At 44.0% G+C, this 16624-nt stretch overlaps 1 protein-coding gene across 3 annotated transcripts in view; it reads right to left on the bottom strand.

The window, feature by feature from the left end:
• Window positions 1-16624, bottom strand: part of ITPR3 (inositol 1,4,5-trisphosphate receptor type 3) — an 84235-nt gene that overhangs the window by 48472 nt on the left and 19139 nt on the right. For all 3 annotated transcript variants that reach the window (XM_060189618.1, XM_007527441.3, XM_060189619.1), the window contains exon 2: window positions 15336-15406. In XM_060189618.1, the coding sequence (XP_060045601.1) occupies window positions 15336-15406 (71 nt within the window). The remainder of the gene's footprint in view (window positions 1-15335; window positions 15407-16624) is intronic.

The raw sequence follows: 16624 nt of genomic DNA, 5'->3' as shown, positions 1-16624 counted from the left end.
GACTAATAGATCTTGTCAGATCTGAGCAAGACCTGGTAATATTTATTTTGAGGCAACCCAGCCCCAAATGGTTCTGCTGCTCAATTAAGACCAAAAAGCACCAGAGAACATATGGGACCACAACAAGACAGGACTAGAACCACTTCAGGAACCCACCAAATCACTGATGAGTGCAAACACTTGTGCCTTGTGGACAGAGAGGAGCCTAGGGAGAGATTAAGTGGCTGGTAACAGTCTGGCAGTTTACCAATTGAGACACCACCTCCAGTTTGTTTCACCAACAAAAAGACGGCTGAAGGAAGGAGAGGACTACCCTAAGACTCACCAAATGCAACTGTGAGTCTCCATTGCTACTGCCCTCAAAAGCTGGAGAAAAGTGGGGAGGCCCTGTGCTGAAACCAGGGGACAGAGAACTAACGAGGAAACTAAGGAGATCTATAACTCAGTGGCCTGGCAGTGGGGCTGTGAAAGTCTCTTTGCATAACCACTGGATTATCTCTGCCACACCCTGCTTTATCTCTTAGTCCAAAGTCAGAGATTAAGCTAAGAAGTCTACTTATAGTTTAAAAGCCCTCAGGCTCCCATAGACTACAGGGAAGAAAAGAACAAAAGAAGCTTTTAAGCCACTGAGGTCCAACTCAGGGATTAAATAATATTAAAACAACTGTCAATTTCCACAACGTGAACCCTGTAAGTACCTTACTTAGACACAAGTCAATCCAGGCAAGAGGGATCAGTAATTTGAAAAGTACTGAGAGAGGGACCTCATAACATAGTATATATAATGGTTAAACCAACAAGAAGAAATATTGGAAATGAACCAGGACAAGAGTCCAGCTAAAAGGGCCCCAAAGGTTGAAGCACAAAGTAATGAGGTCAACATCCAAACATGAGTTAAGGAAATAATCACAGGAGTGAGTAAAGAGTTTGAAAGAATTGTCATCAGAAATGCAGAAACAAGAAATGAGACTACAGAAGAAAACACTAATTATCTCAAGGTTATTAGAGCTGGAAGCTGAAATACCTAGCTAAGAACACAACTAGCTGAACAAGCTAAAACAGTATCAGAACAGAGTAATAAAATATATGAACTCCAGAAAACAGTAGAGGGGAGAGACACTAGAATCAATGAGGCTGAAGACAGAATTAGCAAGACTGAGGACAAATTAGAGACAACTAAAAAAGAAGTAATAGATCTCAAGAAGAGATTAAGATATACTGAAAATAACAACAGAGGCCTATGGGATGACTTAAAAAGAAATAATACACACATTATTGGCTTATCAGAGGAAGAAAGAGAGAGATGGGAAGAAAGCATTCTTCAGGCCATAATATCTGAGAACCTCTCTAGTCTAGACACCATCAAAGACATAAAGATTCAAGAAGCCCAGAGGGTCCCAAACAGAATTAATACAGACTTAAGGACACCAAGACACATCATATTTAAAATGGAAAGGAATAAGGATAAAGAAAGGAAACTGAAGGGTGCAAGAGAAAAACAAAGAGTCACCTGCAAAGGAAAACCTATAAGATTAGCAGCAAACTTCTCCAAACACTACAGTCCAGAAGAGAATGGCAAGATATCTATCGAGTGCTCAGTGAGAAAGACTTTCAACCAAGACTACTGTATCCTGCTAGACTGTTATTCAGACTAGATGGAGGCATAAAAACCTTCTCAGACAAGCAAAAGTTCAAAGAATCAACTATCACCAAGCCTACCCTGAAAGAAGTTCTGAAAAGTCTCCTATAAACAGTCAGACCACCAGAAATAGGCCATATATGAGAGCACACTAAAACTCTACAAGAATGGTGTTAAAATATCTTCTATCTTTGATATCAGTAAACATCAATGGCCTGAGTTCACCTATTAAAAGGCACAGAGTAGGAAGATGGATCAGAAAACACAACCCAACAATATGCTGTCTACAGGAAACCCACCTAACTCAATAAGACAAAGACAGACTGAAAGTAAAAGGATGGAAAACTATCATACAAGCCAATGGCCCACAAAAAAGGGCAGGAACAGCTATTCTCATATATGACATGATAGACTTTAAAATAAGTAAAATTAAAAAATATAGGTATGGACCTTACTTAATGCTCAGTGGGTCAATCAAGAGGATTTAACAATTATTAACATCTATGCACCCAATGAGAAACCATCTAAATACATCAAACATCTACTGAAAGAGCTACAGCACTATATCAACAGCAACACATTAATAGTAGGGAACTTCAAAACCCCACTCTTTACTTGACAGATCATGCAGGCAGAAAACCAATAAAGAAATGAGGGAGCTAAGTGATGAGATACATAAACTAGAACTATTGGACATTTTCAGAGTCATTTATTCCAAGAAACTGGAATACACATTTTACTCAAGTCCACATGGGTTATTCTCAAGTATAGACCATATGTTAGGCCACAAAAACAGCACCAGCAAATTCAAGAGCATTGAAATCATCCCAAGCATCTTCTCAGACCACAGCAGAATTAAACTAACACTTAACAATCGACAAAAGATTAGTAAGAGTCCCAAAATGTGGAAGCTCAACAGTACACTATGTTAACAACTACTGGGCCAAAAAGGAAATAAAGGAAGAAATCAAACCAGATACCTAGATACCTATGAACTTCCAAAATTAAATAAAGAGGAAGTAGATAACATGAACAGGCCTATCACAGCTAATGAAATTGAAACAGTTATTAAAAACCTTCCCAACAATAAAGTCCTGGACCAGATGGTTTTACAAATGAATTCTACAAAACCTTCAAAGAAGAACTAATACCACTACTTTTAAAAGTCTTCCAGAAGATTGAAGACACTGGAATACTCCCTGCCAGCTTCTATGAAGCTAACATCTCTCTGATACCAAAAGCAGACAGGGACACAACCAAAAAAAGAAAACTACAGACCAATATCTCTGATGAATATAGATGCTAAAACACTGAACAAAATTCTAGCCAACTGGATACAGCAGTATATTAAAAAGATTGTTCATCATGACCAAGTGGGTTTTATCCCAGGCATGCAAGGTTGGTTTAATATACGTAAATCAATCAATGTGATCCACCACATCAACAAAAGCAAGACCAAAAACCACATGGTGATATCAATAGATGCAGAGAAAGCCTTTGACAAAATCCAACATCCCTTTATGATCAAAACACAATAAAAATGGGAACAGATGGACAATTCCTCAAGATAGTGGAATCTATATACAGCAAACCTACAGCCAGCATCATACTCAATGGTGAGAAACTAGAAGCATTTCCCCTCAGATCCGATTAGAAGAGAAGTCAAACTCTGCCTATTTGCAGATGACATGATAGTATACATAGAAAAACCGAAGGAATCCAGCAAAAAACTTTTGGAAATCACCAGGCAATACAGTAAGGTGTCAGGCCACAAAATTAACACACAAAATCATTGGCATTGCTCTATGCAAGCACTTAAGTTAGAAGAAGATGAAATCCAGAAATCAATTCCTTTTACTATAGCAACAAAAATAATAAAATATCTAGGAATAAACCTAACCAAAAAAGTGAAAGACTTATATACTGAAAATTATGAGTCACTACTCAAGGAAATTAAAAAAGACACAAAGAAGTGGAAAGACATTCCATGTGCATGGGTTGGAAGAATTAACATCAGCAAAATGAATATACTACCCAGAGCCATCTACAAATTTAATGCTATCCCCATCAAGATCTCAACCACATTTTTTAGGAGAATAGAACAAATGCTACAAATGTTTATCTGGAACCAGAAAAGACCTAGAATTGCCAAAACAATCTTGAGAAGAAAGAACAGAACTGGAGGCATCACACTCCCAGATCTCAAATTGCAGTATAGGGTCATTGTCATCAAAACTGCTTGGTACTGGAACATGAATAGACACACTGACCAGTGGAACAGAACTGAGAGCCCAGAAGTGAGGCCCCATACCTGTGGACATGTAATCTTTGACAAAGGTGCCCAGACTACTCAATGGGGAAAGCAGAGTCTCTTCAACAAATGGTGTTGGAAAAAATGGGTTGAAACATGCAGAAGAATGAAATTGAACTACTATATTTCACCAAATACAAAAGTAAATTCCAAGTGGATGAAGGACTTGGATGTTAGACCACAAACTATCAGATACATAGAGGAAAATATTGACAGAACTCTTTTCCACATAAATTTTAAAGACATCTTCAATGAACAAATCCAATTACAAAGAAGTCTAAGGCAAGCATAAACCTATGGGAGTACATCAAATTAAAAGCTTCTTCACAGCAAAAGAAACCACTACCCAAACCAAAAGACCCCTCACAGAATGGGAGAAGATCTTTACATGCCATATATCAGATAAGAGGTTAATAACCAACATATAAAAAGAGCTTGCCAGACTCAACAACAAGACAACAAATAACCCCATCCAAAAATGGGGGGAGGACTTGGACAGAATATTCACCACAGAAGAGATCCAAAAGGCCGAGAAACACATGAAAAAATGCTCCAAGTCTCTGATTGTCAGAGAAATTCAAATAAAGACAACAATGAGATACCATTTCACTCCTATGAGAATGTCATACATCAGAAAAGGTAACAACAGCAAATGCTGGAGAGGGTGTGGGGTCAAAGGAACCCTCCTACACTGCTCATGGGAATGTAAATTGGTCCAACCTCTGTGGAGAACAGTTTGGAGAACTCTCAGAAGGCTAGAAATGGACCTACCCTATGACCCTGCAGTTCCTCTCCTGGGGATATTTCCTAAGGAACCCAACCCATCCATCCAAAAAGATCTGTGTACATATATGTTCTCGGCAGCACAATTTGGCCAAAACCTGGAAGCAACCCAGGTGTCCAACAACAGATGAGTGGTTGAGCAAGTTGTGGTATATATACACAATGGAATACTACTCAGCTGTAAAAATGGTGACTTCACCGTTTTCAGCCAATCTTGGATGGACCTTGAAAAATTCATGTTAAGTGAAATAAGTCAGAAACAGAAGGATGAATATGGGATGATCTCACTCTCAGGCAGAAGTTGAAAAACAAGATCAGAAACGAAAACACAAGTAGAACCTGAAATGTAATTGGCATATCGCACCAAAGTAAAAGACTCTGGGGTGGGTGGGTGGGGAGAATACATGTCCATGAAGGATGATAAATGACATAGTGGGGGTTGTATTGTTAAATGAGAAACTGGTGAATGTTATGCATGTACAAACTATTGTATTTACTGTTGAATATAAAACATTAATTCCCCAATAAAGAAATAAATTAAATAAAAAAAAGCTTCTGCACAGCAAAAGAAACCACTACCCAAACCTAGAGACCCCTCACAGAATAGAAGATCTTTACATGCTACACATCAGACAAGAGGCTAATAACCAAAATATATAAAGAGCTTGCCAAACTCAACAACAAGAAAACAACCCCATTCAATAATGGGGAGAGGACATGGACAGAATATTCACCACAGAAGAGATCTAAAAGGCTGAGAAACACATAAAAAAATGCTCCAAGTCTTTGATTGTTAGAGAAATGCAAATAAAGACAACAATGAGATACCACTTCACTCCTGTGAGAATGTCATACATCAGAAAAGGTAATAGCAGCAAATGCTGGAGAGGTTGTGGGGACAAAGGAACCCTCCTACACTGCTGGTGGGAATGTCAATTGGTTCAACTGCTGTCTGAGAACAGTCTGAGAACCCTCAGAAGACTAGAAATGGACCTACCCTATGATCCTACAATTCCTCTCCTGGGGATATATCCTAAGGAACCCAACACACCCATCCAAAAAGATCTTTGTATACCCATGTTCATAGCAGCACAATTTGTAATAGCCAAAACCTGGAAGCAACCCAGGTGTCCAACAACAGATGAGTGGTTGAGCAAGTTGGGGTATATATACACGATGAAATACTATTCAGCTATTAAAAACAGTGACTTCACTGTTTTCAGCCGATCTTGGATAGACCGTGAAAAATTCATGTTAAGTGAATTAAGTCAGAAACGGAAGGATGAATATGTGATGATCTCACTCTTGGGCAGAAGTTGAAAAACAAGATCAGAAGAGAAAACACAAGTAGAACCTGAACTGGAATTGGTGTATTGCACCAAAGTAAAAGACTCTGGGGTGGGTGGGTGGGGGGGGGGGGGGAGAATACAGGTCCAAAAAGGATGACAGAGGACCTAGTGGGGGTTGTACTGTTATATGGAAAACTGGGGAATGTTATGCATGTACAAACTATTGTACTTACTGTCGAATGTAAAACATTAATTCCCCAATAAAGAAATTTTAAAAAAAGACTGAAAAGCACCAACAGAGAATCTGAGACAAAATACGGCACAGGAAGCAGTGCTATATATACAGTGACAGTAATGTATAAGCTGTGTATAAATAAGTATCTCCCGATATTTTGATATAGTGCTAGAGAATGAATTAAATCTAATACATGCATGAGCAGTATTCCCAGTCTAATTTTTACTCTATATCGTGTGTGTGTGGGGGGGGGGGGGATAGAAAAAGAAAAACAGAGGGAGAAACAGAGGAGAGAAGGAAGGAGGGAGGGAGTCAGGCAATGGCACACTGGGTTAAGCACACACAGTACAAAGTGCAAGGATCCCGGTTTGAGCTTCCGGCTCCTCATCTGCAGAAGGGTCTCTTCACAAGTGGTATAGAAGATGGTGAAGATCTATCTTTCTCTCTCCCTCTCTATCTTTCCCTCTTCTCTCAATTTCTCTCTGTCCTATCTTACAACAACAAAACAAACAGAAGGAAGGAAGGAAGGAAGGAAGGAAGGAAGGAAGGAAGGAAGAAAGAAAGAAAGAAAGAAAGAAAGAAAGAAAGAAAGAAAGGAAGGAAGGAAGGAAGAAAGAAAGAAAAAATGGCCACCAGGAACAGTGGATTTGTAGTGCAGGTACCAAGCCCCACCAATAACCCTGGAGGCAAAAAGAAAAGGGAGAGAAAGGGAGGAAGCAAAGGAGGGAGGGATGGAGGGAGGGAAGAGGAGGAAGAAAGAAAAGAGAATAAAAGGTCTGTGACATTCATAAAGATAACAGTGGGGAATTTACTATATCAATAGCATGCTGTTGGGAAGATGGGGAAAAGAGGGCTAACTTCTCATGAAATGAGCAAAACAGAGACACAAGGGTAGTTCACAGAAGAAACTATGAAAACAGTTCAGAAAAACTGCATTGTCTTATTACATTGCTGGAGGAAGCACAGCCCTAGTGGGGAGCAATCAGAATCACAGATGCTGAGCTCACCCAGTAGAACAGGGACCTTGCCATGTTCAGGGCCCTAGGCTCCATCCCCAGAAACACACAGGAGCATCATGGATGGCACTGGGGGAGTTCTGTGAGTGGACAATTTGCATATTAGTGTATCTCCCCCCACCCACCAACCACCACGGATACAAAATAGAAAATTTGGGCTGGGGAGGCATCTCAGCACATGCTCAAGACCCTGGTCTCATTCCTCAGAGCAGCAGTTTTTAAAAATCACAGTATTCCAGCTCTTTTAAGTAAGTCACTGCTGGTCATTTCATTCTTTTTTTTTTTAAGAATAATACTTTTTTTTAATATTTCATTTTATTTATTTATTCCCTTTTGTTGCCCTTGTTGTTTTATTGTTGTAGTTATTATTGTTGTTGTCGTCGTTGTTGGATAGGACAGAGAGAAACGGAGAGAGGAGGGGAAGACAGAGAAGGGGAGAGAAAGATAGACACCTGCAGACCTGCTTCACCGCCTGTGAAGCGACTCCCCTGCAGGTGGGGAGCCGGGGTTCGAACCGGGATCCTTATGCCGGTCCTTGTGCTTTGTGCCACCTGCGCTTAACCCGCTGCGCTACAGCCCGACTCCCTGGTCATTTCATTCTAAGCGCACACCAGCATTTGTACAAAATGACAGGGGTCAAGGGTCTTTACTGCAGCGCTGTCAGGAATGATGAAAGATTCAAAACATCTCATGTGTCCATCCTAGAGAACTGGTTAAATAAATTATAGCAGAGTCACACAATAGAAGGCTTTATAACTGGAAGAACAGGGTCACAACACAGATGAACCTTGAAGCCATTTTGCTAAGTAAAACAGCCAGTCACAAAAGAATAAATACTGTCTGGTTCCACTTATATGAGGCATTTGGAGTGGTCAATTCACAGAAGCAGAAAGCAGAATGGTGGTTGCCCACAGCAGAGATGTGGGGTGAGGAAGCATTTTTAATGGGTATAGAATTTCACTCTTACAGGAAGAAAAAACAAAAGTCCAGGGCACTGACGGTGACAATGCTTGCACAAAAATGAGAATGTGCATAAAATGCCACTTAGCCCTGCACCTTTAAATAGTCCTGATGACAAAAATTATGCTATCGATCTTTATAACCATTGAAAAATAAAGGTAAAAAATTAATGTTTAAAACACTCTTTTTACATAGTTCTCCAGCATCTAGGGGGAAAAGTAAGTTTTTGGGGGGTCGGGCAGTAGCACATCAGGTTAAGTGCACATGGCGCAAAGCACAAGGACTGTCAGGAGTATCTGGGTTTGAGCCCCTGGCCCCCATCTGCAGGGGAGTTACTTCACAGGCGGTGAAGCAGGTCTGCAGGTGTCTATCTTTCTCTCCCCCTCTCTGTCTTCCACTCCTCTCTCCATTTCTCTCTGTCCTATCCAACAACAAACGACATCAACAATAATAATAACCACAACAAGGCTACAATAGCAAGGGCAACAAAGGGGGGGGGGAATGGCCTCCAGGAGCAGTGGATTCATGGTGCAGGCACCAAGCCCCAGCAATAACCCTGAAGGCAAAAATAAATAAATAAATAAGTTTTTAAATGAAAAAAGAAAGAGGGATCAAGATTTCTAAATACTAATGTGAAATGGTCAGATTTACAAAGCAGTGGGCCAGGTGGTGGCCCACCCAGTAGAGTACTCACGTTATAGTTATACAAGGACACAGGTTCAAGCCTTCGTTGAGGATGTGTCACAAGCTGTGAAGCAGTACTGCAAGTCTGTCTCTGTCTATCTCTATCTCCCCATTCCTTCTCAATTTCTGTCTCGATCCAAAAATAAAATAATTTTAAAAAATGATTTACAAAGAGGGGTCAGGTGGTGGCGCACCTGCTTGAGCACACATGTTACAATGCACAAGGACCTGGGTTCAAGCCCCCGGTCCCCACCTGCAGGGGGAAAGCTTTGCAAGTGGTGAAGCAAGGCTGTAGGTGTCTCACTTGTCTCCCTCCCTATCTCCCCCTTCCCTTTCAATTTCTGGTTGTCTCTATTCAATAAATAAAGATAATAATTTTTTAAATATTTTACAAAAGACTGTTTTTAAAAAGATTTACAAAGAAACAGCAAAGAAGAAAGCAGTGCATATGGGATGCTACCTTAATGGGGTGATGTGAGGAGAGGTTTGTATTGCATTAAGGGCCACTGGAAGATGCAGAGGAAACTGAAGTTTTCCCTGAAGGGGCTGTCCTGGAAGGTGAGTGGGGAGAATGGAAGCAGACTCTGGAAGCATACTCTAAGTGTGTGTTTTGGACAGTGTTTTGATGTCTTAACTGTATGAATAAATTACCTAGTCATATTTTCTCCCCCTGGAGAGGGCACAGGAGGCCACTAAGGGTGAGATGGAATACCACTGCTTTCATCCTGGTGCCAGAGCAGGTGTCTATCTGTATTACTCTTACACGGAAGAGGAGAAAGAATAAAGGGAAGCATCTAAGTGGCAAATAAACATAAAAAGATGCTCAATCTCACTGGCAGTCAGAGGAATGCAAATTAAAACCACAGCGAGGGAGTCGGGCGGTAGCGCAGAGGGTTAAGCACACTTGGTGTGAAGTGCAAGGACCGGCTCAAGGATCCGGGTTCGAGCCCCCAGCCCACCTGCAGGGGAGTCGCTTCACAGGTCTGCAGATGTCTATCTTTTTCTCCCCTTCTCCTTCTTCCCCATCTCTCTCCATTTCTCTCTGTCCTATCCAATGATAGCAACGGTAGTGATAACCACAACAATGATAAAAAAAAAAAAAAAAAAACAAGGGCAACAAAAGGGGGGAAAATGGTCTCCAGGAGCAGTGGATTCGTGGTGCAGCCACTGAGCCCCAGAAATAACCCTGGAGGGAAAAAAAATGAAAAAAATCTCATTTTATAAATAAAGAAAAAAGAAAGGAAAAGAAAAGATCTGAGGGTTCAGGGTGTGGCTCAGTGAGAGAGCACATGCCTCACATGTATGTGGCTGTGGGTTAGATCTCCAGTATCCAGAAAAAAAACAGATTAAATTAAAAGATCTAAATAGAATATAGAGAACAAAAGTAAACACAGCAAGCAGGATTTGACAGAGCTCGAGAGTGAATGCATGGCTGTTTTGCTCTTTGCTTTTGCACAGAGTTTAAATATGTCTTTAAAAATAAATTTAGGGGGTCGGGCGGTGGCGCAGTGGGTTAAGCGCATGTGGCGCAAAGCGCAAGGACCGGCGTAAGGATCCCAGTTCGAGCCCCCAGCTCCCCACCTGCAGGGGAGTCGCTTCACAGGTGGTGAAGCAGGTCTGCAGGTGTCTATCTTTCTCTCCCCCTCTCTGTCTTCCCCTCCTCTCTCCATTTCTCTCTGTCCTATCCAACAACAAACAACAACAACAACAATAATCACAACGAGGCTACAACAACAAGGGAAACAAAAGGGGGAAAAAATGGCCTCCAGGAGTGGTGGATTCATGGTGCAGGCACTGAGCCCAGCAATAACCCTGGAGGAAAAAGAAAAAAAATAATAATAAATTTAAAAAAACAATAAACTGGATTTAGAGGAGGAGGGACAGGTAGAACTGAGGCATAAGGCTGAGGGTAGGGAAGGGGCAAGTCTTGTAAGCACTGCTCTCCCTAGTGTGTGTGGTAAGTGAACTCCTGCATAGTTTCCTGGGGTGACTGTAGTAGGGGTGTGAGCACTGAGCTTCCCTGAAGTAGACTGGGAGGTAAAAGCTATTCTTTTCCTTCTGTAGCAGGTCTCCCTAGCATGGAGGAGGAGGAGAGGGAGTGAGGGGGAGTTAGAAGAACAGAAAGGGCCAGGCTAGCAGACATAAACCCAAAACTTTCCACCAAGCGGCAGTCAGGAGGAGCCGGCTAGCACAGGGAGCCATGCACACCAAGGCACCAACAGTCTGAGTCTCCCAGGACTCTGGAAAGAATTCCCAGAACATGTTGGGACTTGGAATGGTCTTGGAAGGTGAGTGAAGTTGAAACCTCCAACAAGCCAAGTGAAAACTAGTGGAGATGGGTGAGGCTTCAGGGGACTTTGTCAAACCAACCTGGGCGCCTTCAGGATCAGCAGGTGAAGGGAAAGCCGGCTAGGAATTGAGAGCTGGCTGTAGGGGAGGGGAGACAGTTCTCAGCAAGGGCTGGGCCCACCCCAGGATGGCAGGACAATACTTGTGGAGGACATAAACATCTCTGAAAGCTTCCCGTCAACTTCTAAAATGCCTCCCACACCTTGCTGGCAACTCTTTTATGTAGGGGTGTTTGCAGAAATGCAATGACAGTGACAGCAGGGACTGCAGGGTTTGAGGTCAAGTTTCACCTTTCTCTTCTTTGGACTTTAGCCCCACAGGCTAGGAAGATATCACAGTGGTTATACAAAAGACCTTTGTACCTGAGGCTCTGAGCTCCCAAGTTCAATCCCCAGGCAGCAGCATAAGCCAGAGTGGAGCAATGCTCTGGTAATAAATAAATTTCTTCCTTCCTGAAGGAAGAATTTCTTCCTGAAGAGGAAAACCAAGTCCACAACTGTACCACCCTGAACACAGCTGATATCCTCTGAAGAAGGAAACTGAGGAAAAAACTCAGCTGGTCAACTATGGGATGTGTGCACCTGAGGTTCTCAATTCACTCCCCAGCATGGCAGGCACCAGAGTGGTGTTCTGCCTTCCCTCTCCATCCATCTATCTGTCTATCTATCTTTCTATCTATCTATCTATCTTGTGAAACTCTGCTTCAGATGAAATACATTAAAAATTAAATTAAGAAAAAAACTGAAGGCAAGTCTGATGGCACAGAAGATAGAGTGCCTAGCTTACATCTCTAAGCTCCTGAGTTTGACCTCTGGTGTCTCACAGGCCAAAATAATGTTCTGGTGTTTCCTTTCTCCTTCTTTCTTTCTTTCTCTCTTTCTCTCTCTCTTCCACTCCCCTTATAAATTAATCTAAAAAAAGAAAGAAAGAAAGACAGTTCACTTGGATAGTGAGTACCCTTGCTTTGTCATGGGCACCACCCAGGTTGAACCTGGCCCCACTGCACTAAGGGAACCTTCAGTGATGTGGTGTATTTCTCTGTCTATCTCTGTCATCCTGAAGCAGTGAAACCCCAGTAGCCAAAAAAAAAAAAAAATGAAGAGGCTGTAGCCAGGGAGGTGACTCAGCAGTAAAGCAGAGGACTTGTATGCATAAAGTTCCGAGTTTGATTCGTAGCACTGAATATGCTACAGTGATGCTCTAGTTCTCATCCCCCCCCAAAATACCATAACTTTCTGTTAGATAGATAGCATAATGGTTATGCAAGGAGGCTCTCATTCCTGAGGCTCCAAAAATCCCAGGCTCAATCCCCTGCACCACCATAAACCAGAGTTTAGCAGTGTTCTGGTTAAAAAAAAAAAAAAAGTCCTGAAAGGGGTGGAGGTAGTGACACACCCAGTAAAGCACACATATTACCATACACAAAGATCTGGGTTCAAAACCCCAATCCCTACCTGCAGGGAGGGGTGTGCTTCATGAGCAGTAAATCAGGTCTGGTCTTATCTATCTTTCTCCCCCCCCATCTCCCTCTCCTCTCCCAATTTCTCTCTGTCCTACCAAATAAAATAGGGAGAAAATGGCTTCAGTCAGCAGTAGATTCATAGTGCCAATATGAGCCCCAATAATACAACCTTGGTGCAAAAATGTGTGTGTGTGTGTGTGTGTGTGTGTGTGTGTGTGTGTGTGTGTGTGTGTGTGTGGAGAGAGAGAGAGAAGAAAGAGAGAGAGAGATCCTATAGAGGTTATAGTCTATATCTCATGTTTCTAGTTAATATTTCTACTCTTAAGCACCAACCACAGGGCCACAGGGCTGTATGGACACCTGCTTCTGACCCAGATTATTTCTTCTAGGTCCAAATAAGACTACTGCCAAGTTCATAGAGACCTCAATTCCTTCACTAAGACACCAAGTGTTGAGACCTGGAGCAGGGAGAAGGCTGGAGCCTCAGCTCCCTCTTTCATCTCCTGTGCTCACTGAGCCCAGTGAAGGTCTAGGGATACCAGGGCAGCCCCAGCTCCTAGGTAAGCCCTGCCCACAGAATTGGGGGGAATGGAGAGGAAGAGCAAGGAGGGAGGGGAGAGAAGCTATGGAGAAGGATAGGAAGTCAAAGGAGCATTTGTTCTGCTAAGTGGCTTTTTTGTTGCAAAAATTGGCCCCAAACTCTGTCTCCTGAAACCCCTGAGGCAAATCTCCCTCTGCCACACCCACCTCCTGTTACCACCTGTCACACTACAAGGTGACTGCATATAGCTTGACACAAGCACACACCTGTTCCTCTCAGTCCTGTCCCCTCTCAGCCCCAACAAGACCCACTCTTGCTAAATGCTGAGTAAAAGCACGGAGGTCCACACCCTCCAACATTTCTAGTTTCTTGAGAAGCCCTGGCCCTGTCATCATTGTTCATACTCCCAGCCTTCTAGACTCAGGGATGGGCATGTGGGCAGAACTGTGGCTCCAAGCAGGGTCTCTATACAAGCACCTTGAGACCCCTAGAGCCTGGACCCACGCCTCCCAGGCTGGTCTCAACGAGAGACTCTGGGTGAGTCACTTCACCAGAAGCTGGAACAGCCAGACCTAAGAGGTGATGGGAGGAAGCCGAAGAGGTGCTGAGGCCTGAGCATATTCCTCAGATGTGTACCCAGAACCCACGAAGCCACAGGCACTGCAGATAACACAGTCAACAAAACAGCCAGAAAGAATCCCTTCCTGGGTGGAGCTAGCAGTCTAACAGAGGAGACAGATGACACACAAACAAGTAACACACCAGGAGCATTTGTCAGATTCATGCTGCAGAGAAAAAGAAAATAGGAAGGGAGATTTCAGGGGTGGGGGAAGTTTCTACTGGGTGGCTGGGGAATTCCCCACTGAGGCCAAGAGCCCTAAAGCCACTGAGGGAGCAGTCAGACAAGTACTGGGGCTAACAGCCTTGCAGGCAGAGAACTGTGAGTGCATAGGTGGGAGGCCAGCTGACAAACATGTGGAGCAGCAGGAAGACCCATGTGAGTGGAGGGTGGGGACTGAAGAGAGAGGCAGAGGGGCCTATGGTAGTGAGCAAAATCCTCTGCAGAGGCTGGAGCAAGACTTAGCCTGACCTAAGACCCCAGGCAGAGCTCCCCTTCAGAAGCCCCTGCTGGAAGCAGAATGGGATCCCGAGTCCCTCTGGAAACTGCAGGGAGTCCTGCAGAATTTCCTCCACACTTGGTGCACAGGAGAGGCCCTGAGCAAATAGCCCAGGAGGCCACAAGATTGTGTGAAATCCCACAGCCCTCCCCAGCATCCCCCTCGAGAATAATCCCCGCTAATCTCTCCTGAAAACCACGTGAGCAGACAGCGTGGCAGTGGGCTGGCGTATCCCTGCCTGCTCCCACCCTGCCCACCACACCCAAGATCCATCTGGCTAACTATCAGCTCAGCCTTTAAAGTAATCACAGAAATTCCGCACCGCAGGACCTAGGCTGGGTAGTGACCGGACATCATTCCATCATAGCCTCAGGCCTGTGGGAGGGAAGGAGAAGCCCACTGACCAGGAGCATGCAGAGTGCCCCACCCCCACCCCAATGAAGGCACTAGCCCATGGTGACACAGCAGGGCAGTCCAGTCTCCACAGCTCCCAGAGGGCCAGAGTCACAGCCACACCACATAGGACTGAGGATGCACGGGGGTCAGAAGGGACCTGGACACCACACCGCTAGGTGTAACCCCCTCACACACAGATGAGGAAACTACAGTGCTGAGAAGGGCTCTCACCCTGGGGCTCCCCACACCTGAGGAAATTCTTTTCCACCTCTGTTCCCTCAGAAAACGCCCAGTCACACAGACAAAGAAAGCCTTGTGTTTGGTGGGGAGTCCAGGAGAGAATGGCTAGAAGTGGGTGGGCCTCCTGACAAGTGGGGTGTGGCTCTCAAAAAAATAAAGGGAGAAGTCTGTCCATGTCAGGATGGAGACAGTGCAGGCATCAAGGGGGGTGTTCCCACAGATAGCATCAAAGGCTAAAACCCTGCTGGCGGGGCTGACAGAGGTTCAGCAGCCTGGGGAGGGAGGGAATCAGTAGTAATGTGGAAGTCTTACCTCGGAACTTCTTAGGGGGGTTGTCCAGGTCCCCTGCCGCAGGCTCTACCACACAACGGTCATCCACCAGCCTAGAAGAACAGGCAGTTCTATTAGTGGAAAGAAGAGACATACCTCCCTACAGCAGAGATCCCAGGGTAAGAGGGAGGCCTCCAAAGAATCTCCACCACCAAGAGCCCCCCATCCACCCACCCACCCACCCACCCACCCACCATCAAGGTGTGTCCCTTCCTAGCACCTCTATTAAAAGGCAAAATCTCTTGGGATTGGGGTGGGGGAGCCCCCAGAAGAGCAAAGACACCCCTAGCTTACCCTCAGAGCACCCCCCCCCAGCTGGAGCTAGAGCTGTCTGTGGGATCTCTGCTGCCAGTCTGGGCTGTTACACAAAGCCAGTGTAACCCCTGTCACCGGTAGAGAGTCCACTTACCAGGCCTGAAAGGGCCATGGGCCATACAGGGAGAGCAAAGAGAGCAAAGTGACAGATACAAAGTTAGACACAGACAGGGAAGGAAAGAAAGTTAATCTAGAAAGGAAGGGAGAGAAAAGAGCAGAAAAACAGAATCACAGAAATAAACAGAAAAATAAATAGGCAAAGAGAGATTAGGGCAGATGGAAAGATGAGAAAAGGTTAAAAGAAACCAAACCAAGGGACAGGTCTATGGGCCTCAGTGAAAGGACTATAAACCTTGCGACTTCCCCATCTCAGATCACACTCCATACCACTTACTTTAGCCCACTCAAGGCCTGAAACTTACCTCCCCTTTACAGCCATAGCTGGAATTACTTATTAATCTTCAAGACAGCCACCCCGTTGTCTATCCATCCATCCACCCATCTATCTACTCATTCATGCCTGCGTGTAACATAGTGAAATGCCACTCTAGCCTCTAAGAAAGTGACAATAGCAGCTGGGTTAAACACACACATTACCATGCCCAACAACCTGGATTCGCGCCCCTGTTCCCCACCAGCAGGAGGGAAGTTTCATGTATTTTTATTTTAATTTCAGATATATATACATATACATATATACACATATATGTACATAGAGAGCGGGGAAAGATAGGTGTTTCCTCAGTGCTAGGCCACTCCTATATGCTGCCAGGGCTTGAACCATGTCCCATATGGCAAAGTGGGAGAGTTAGCTTGAGGTCCTGACTTGGTTTGCCTGTTTGTTTGTTTGTTTGTTTGTTTGTTTGTTTGTTTTTAACCAAAGCACTGCTCAACTCTGGTTTATAGTAGTGCAGGGCATTGAACCTAGGAACCTAAGAGTCTCAAGCATGAGAGCC

Source organism: Erinaceus europaeus, chromosome 4 (genome assembly GCF_950295315.1).
Source record: "Erinaceus europaeus chromosome 4, mEriEur2.1, whole genome shotgun sequence".
Classification (NCBI taxonomy): Eukaryota; Metazoa; Chordata; class Mammalia; order Eulipotyphla; family Erinaceidae; genus Erinaceus; species Erinaceus europaeus.
This window is presented reverse-complemented; position numbering and strand designations above follow the sequence as displayed.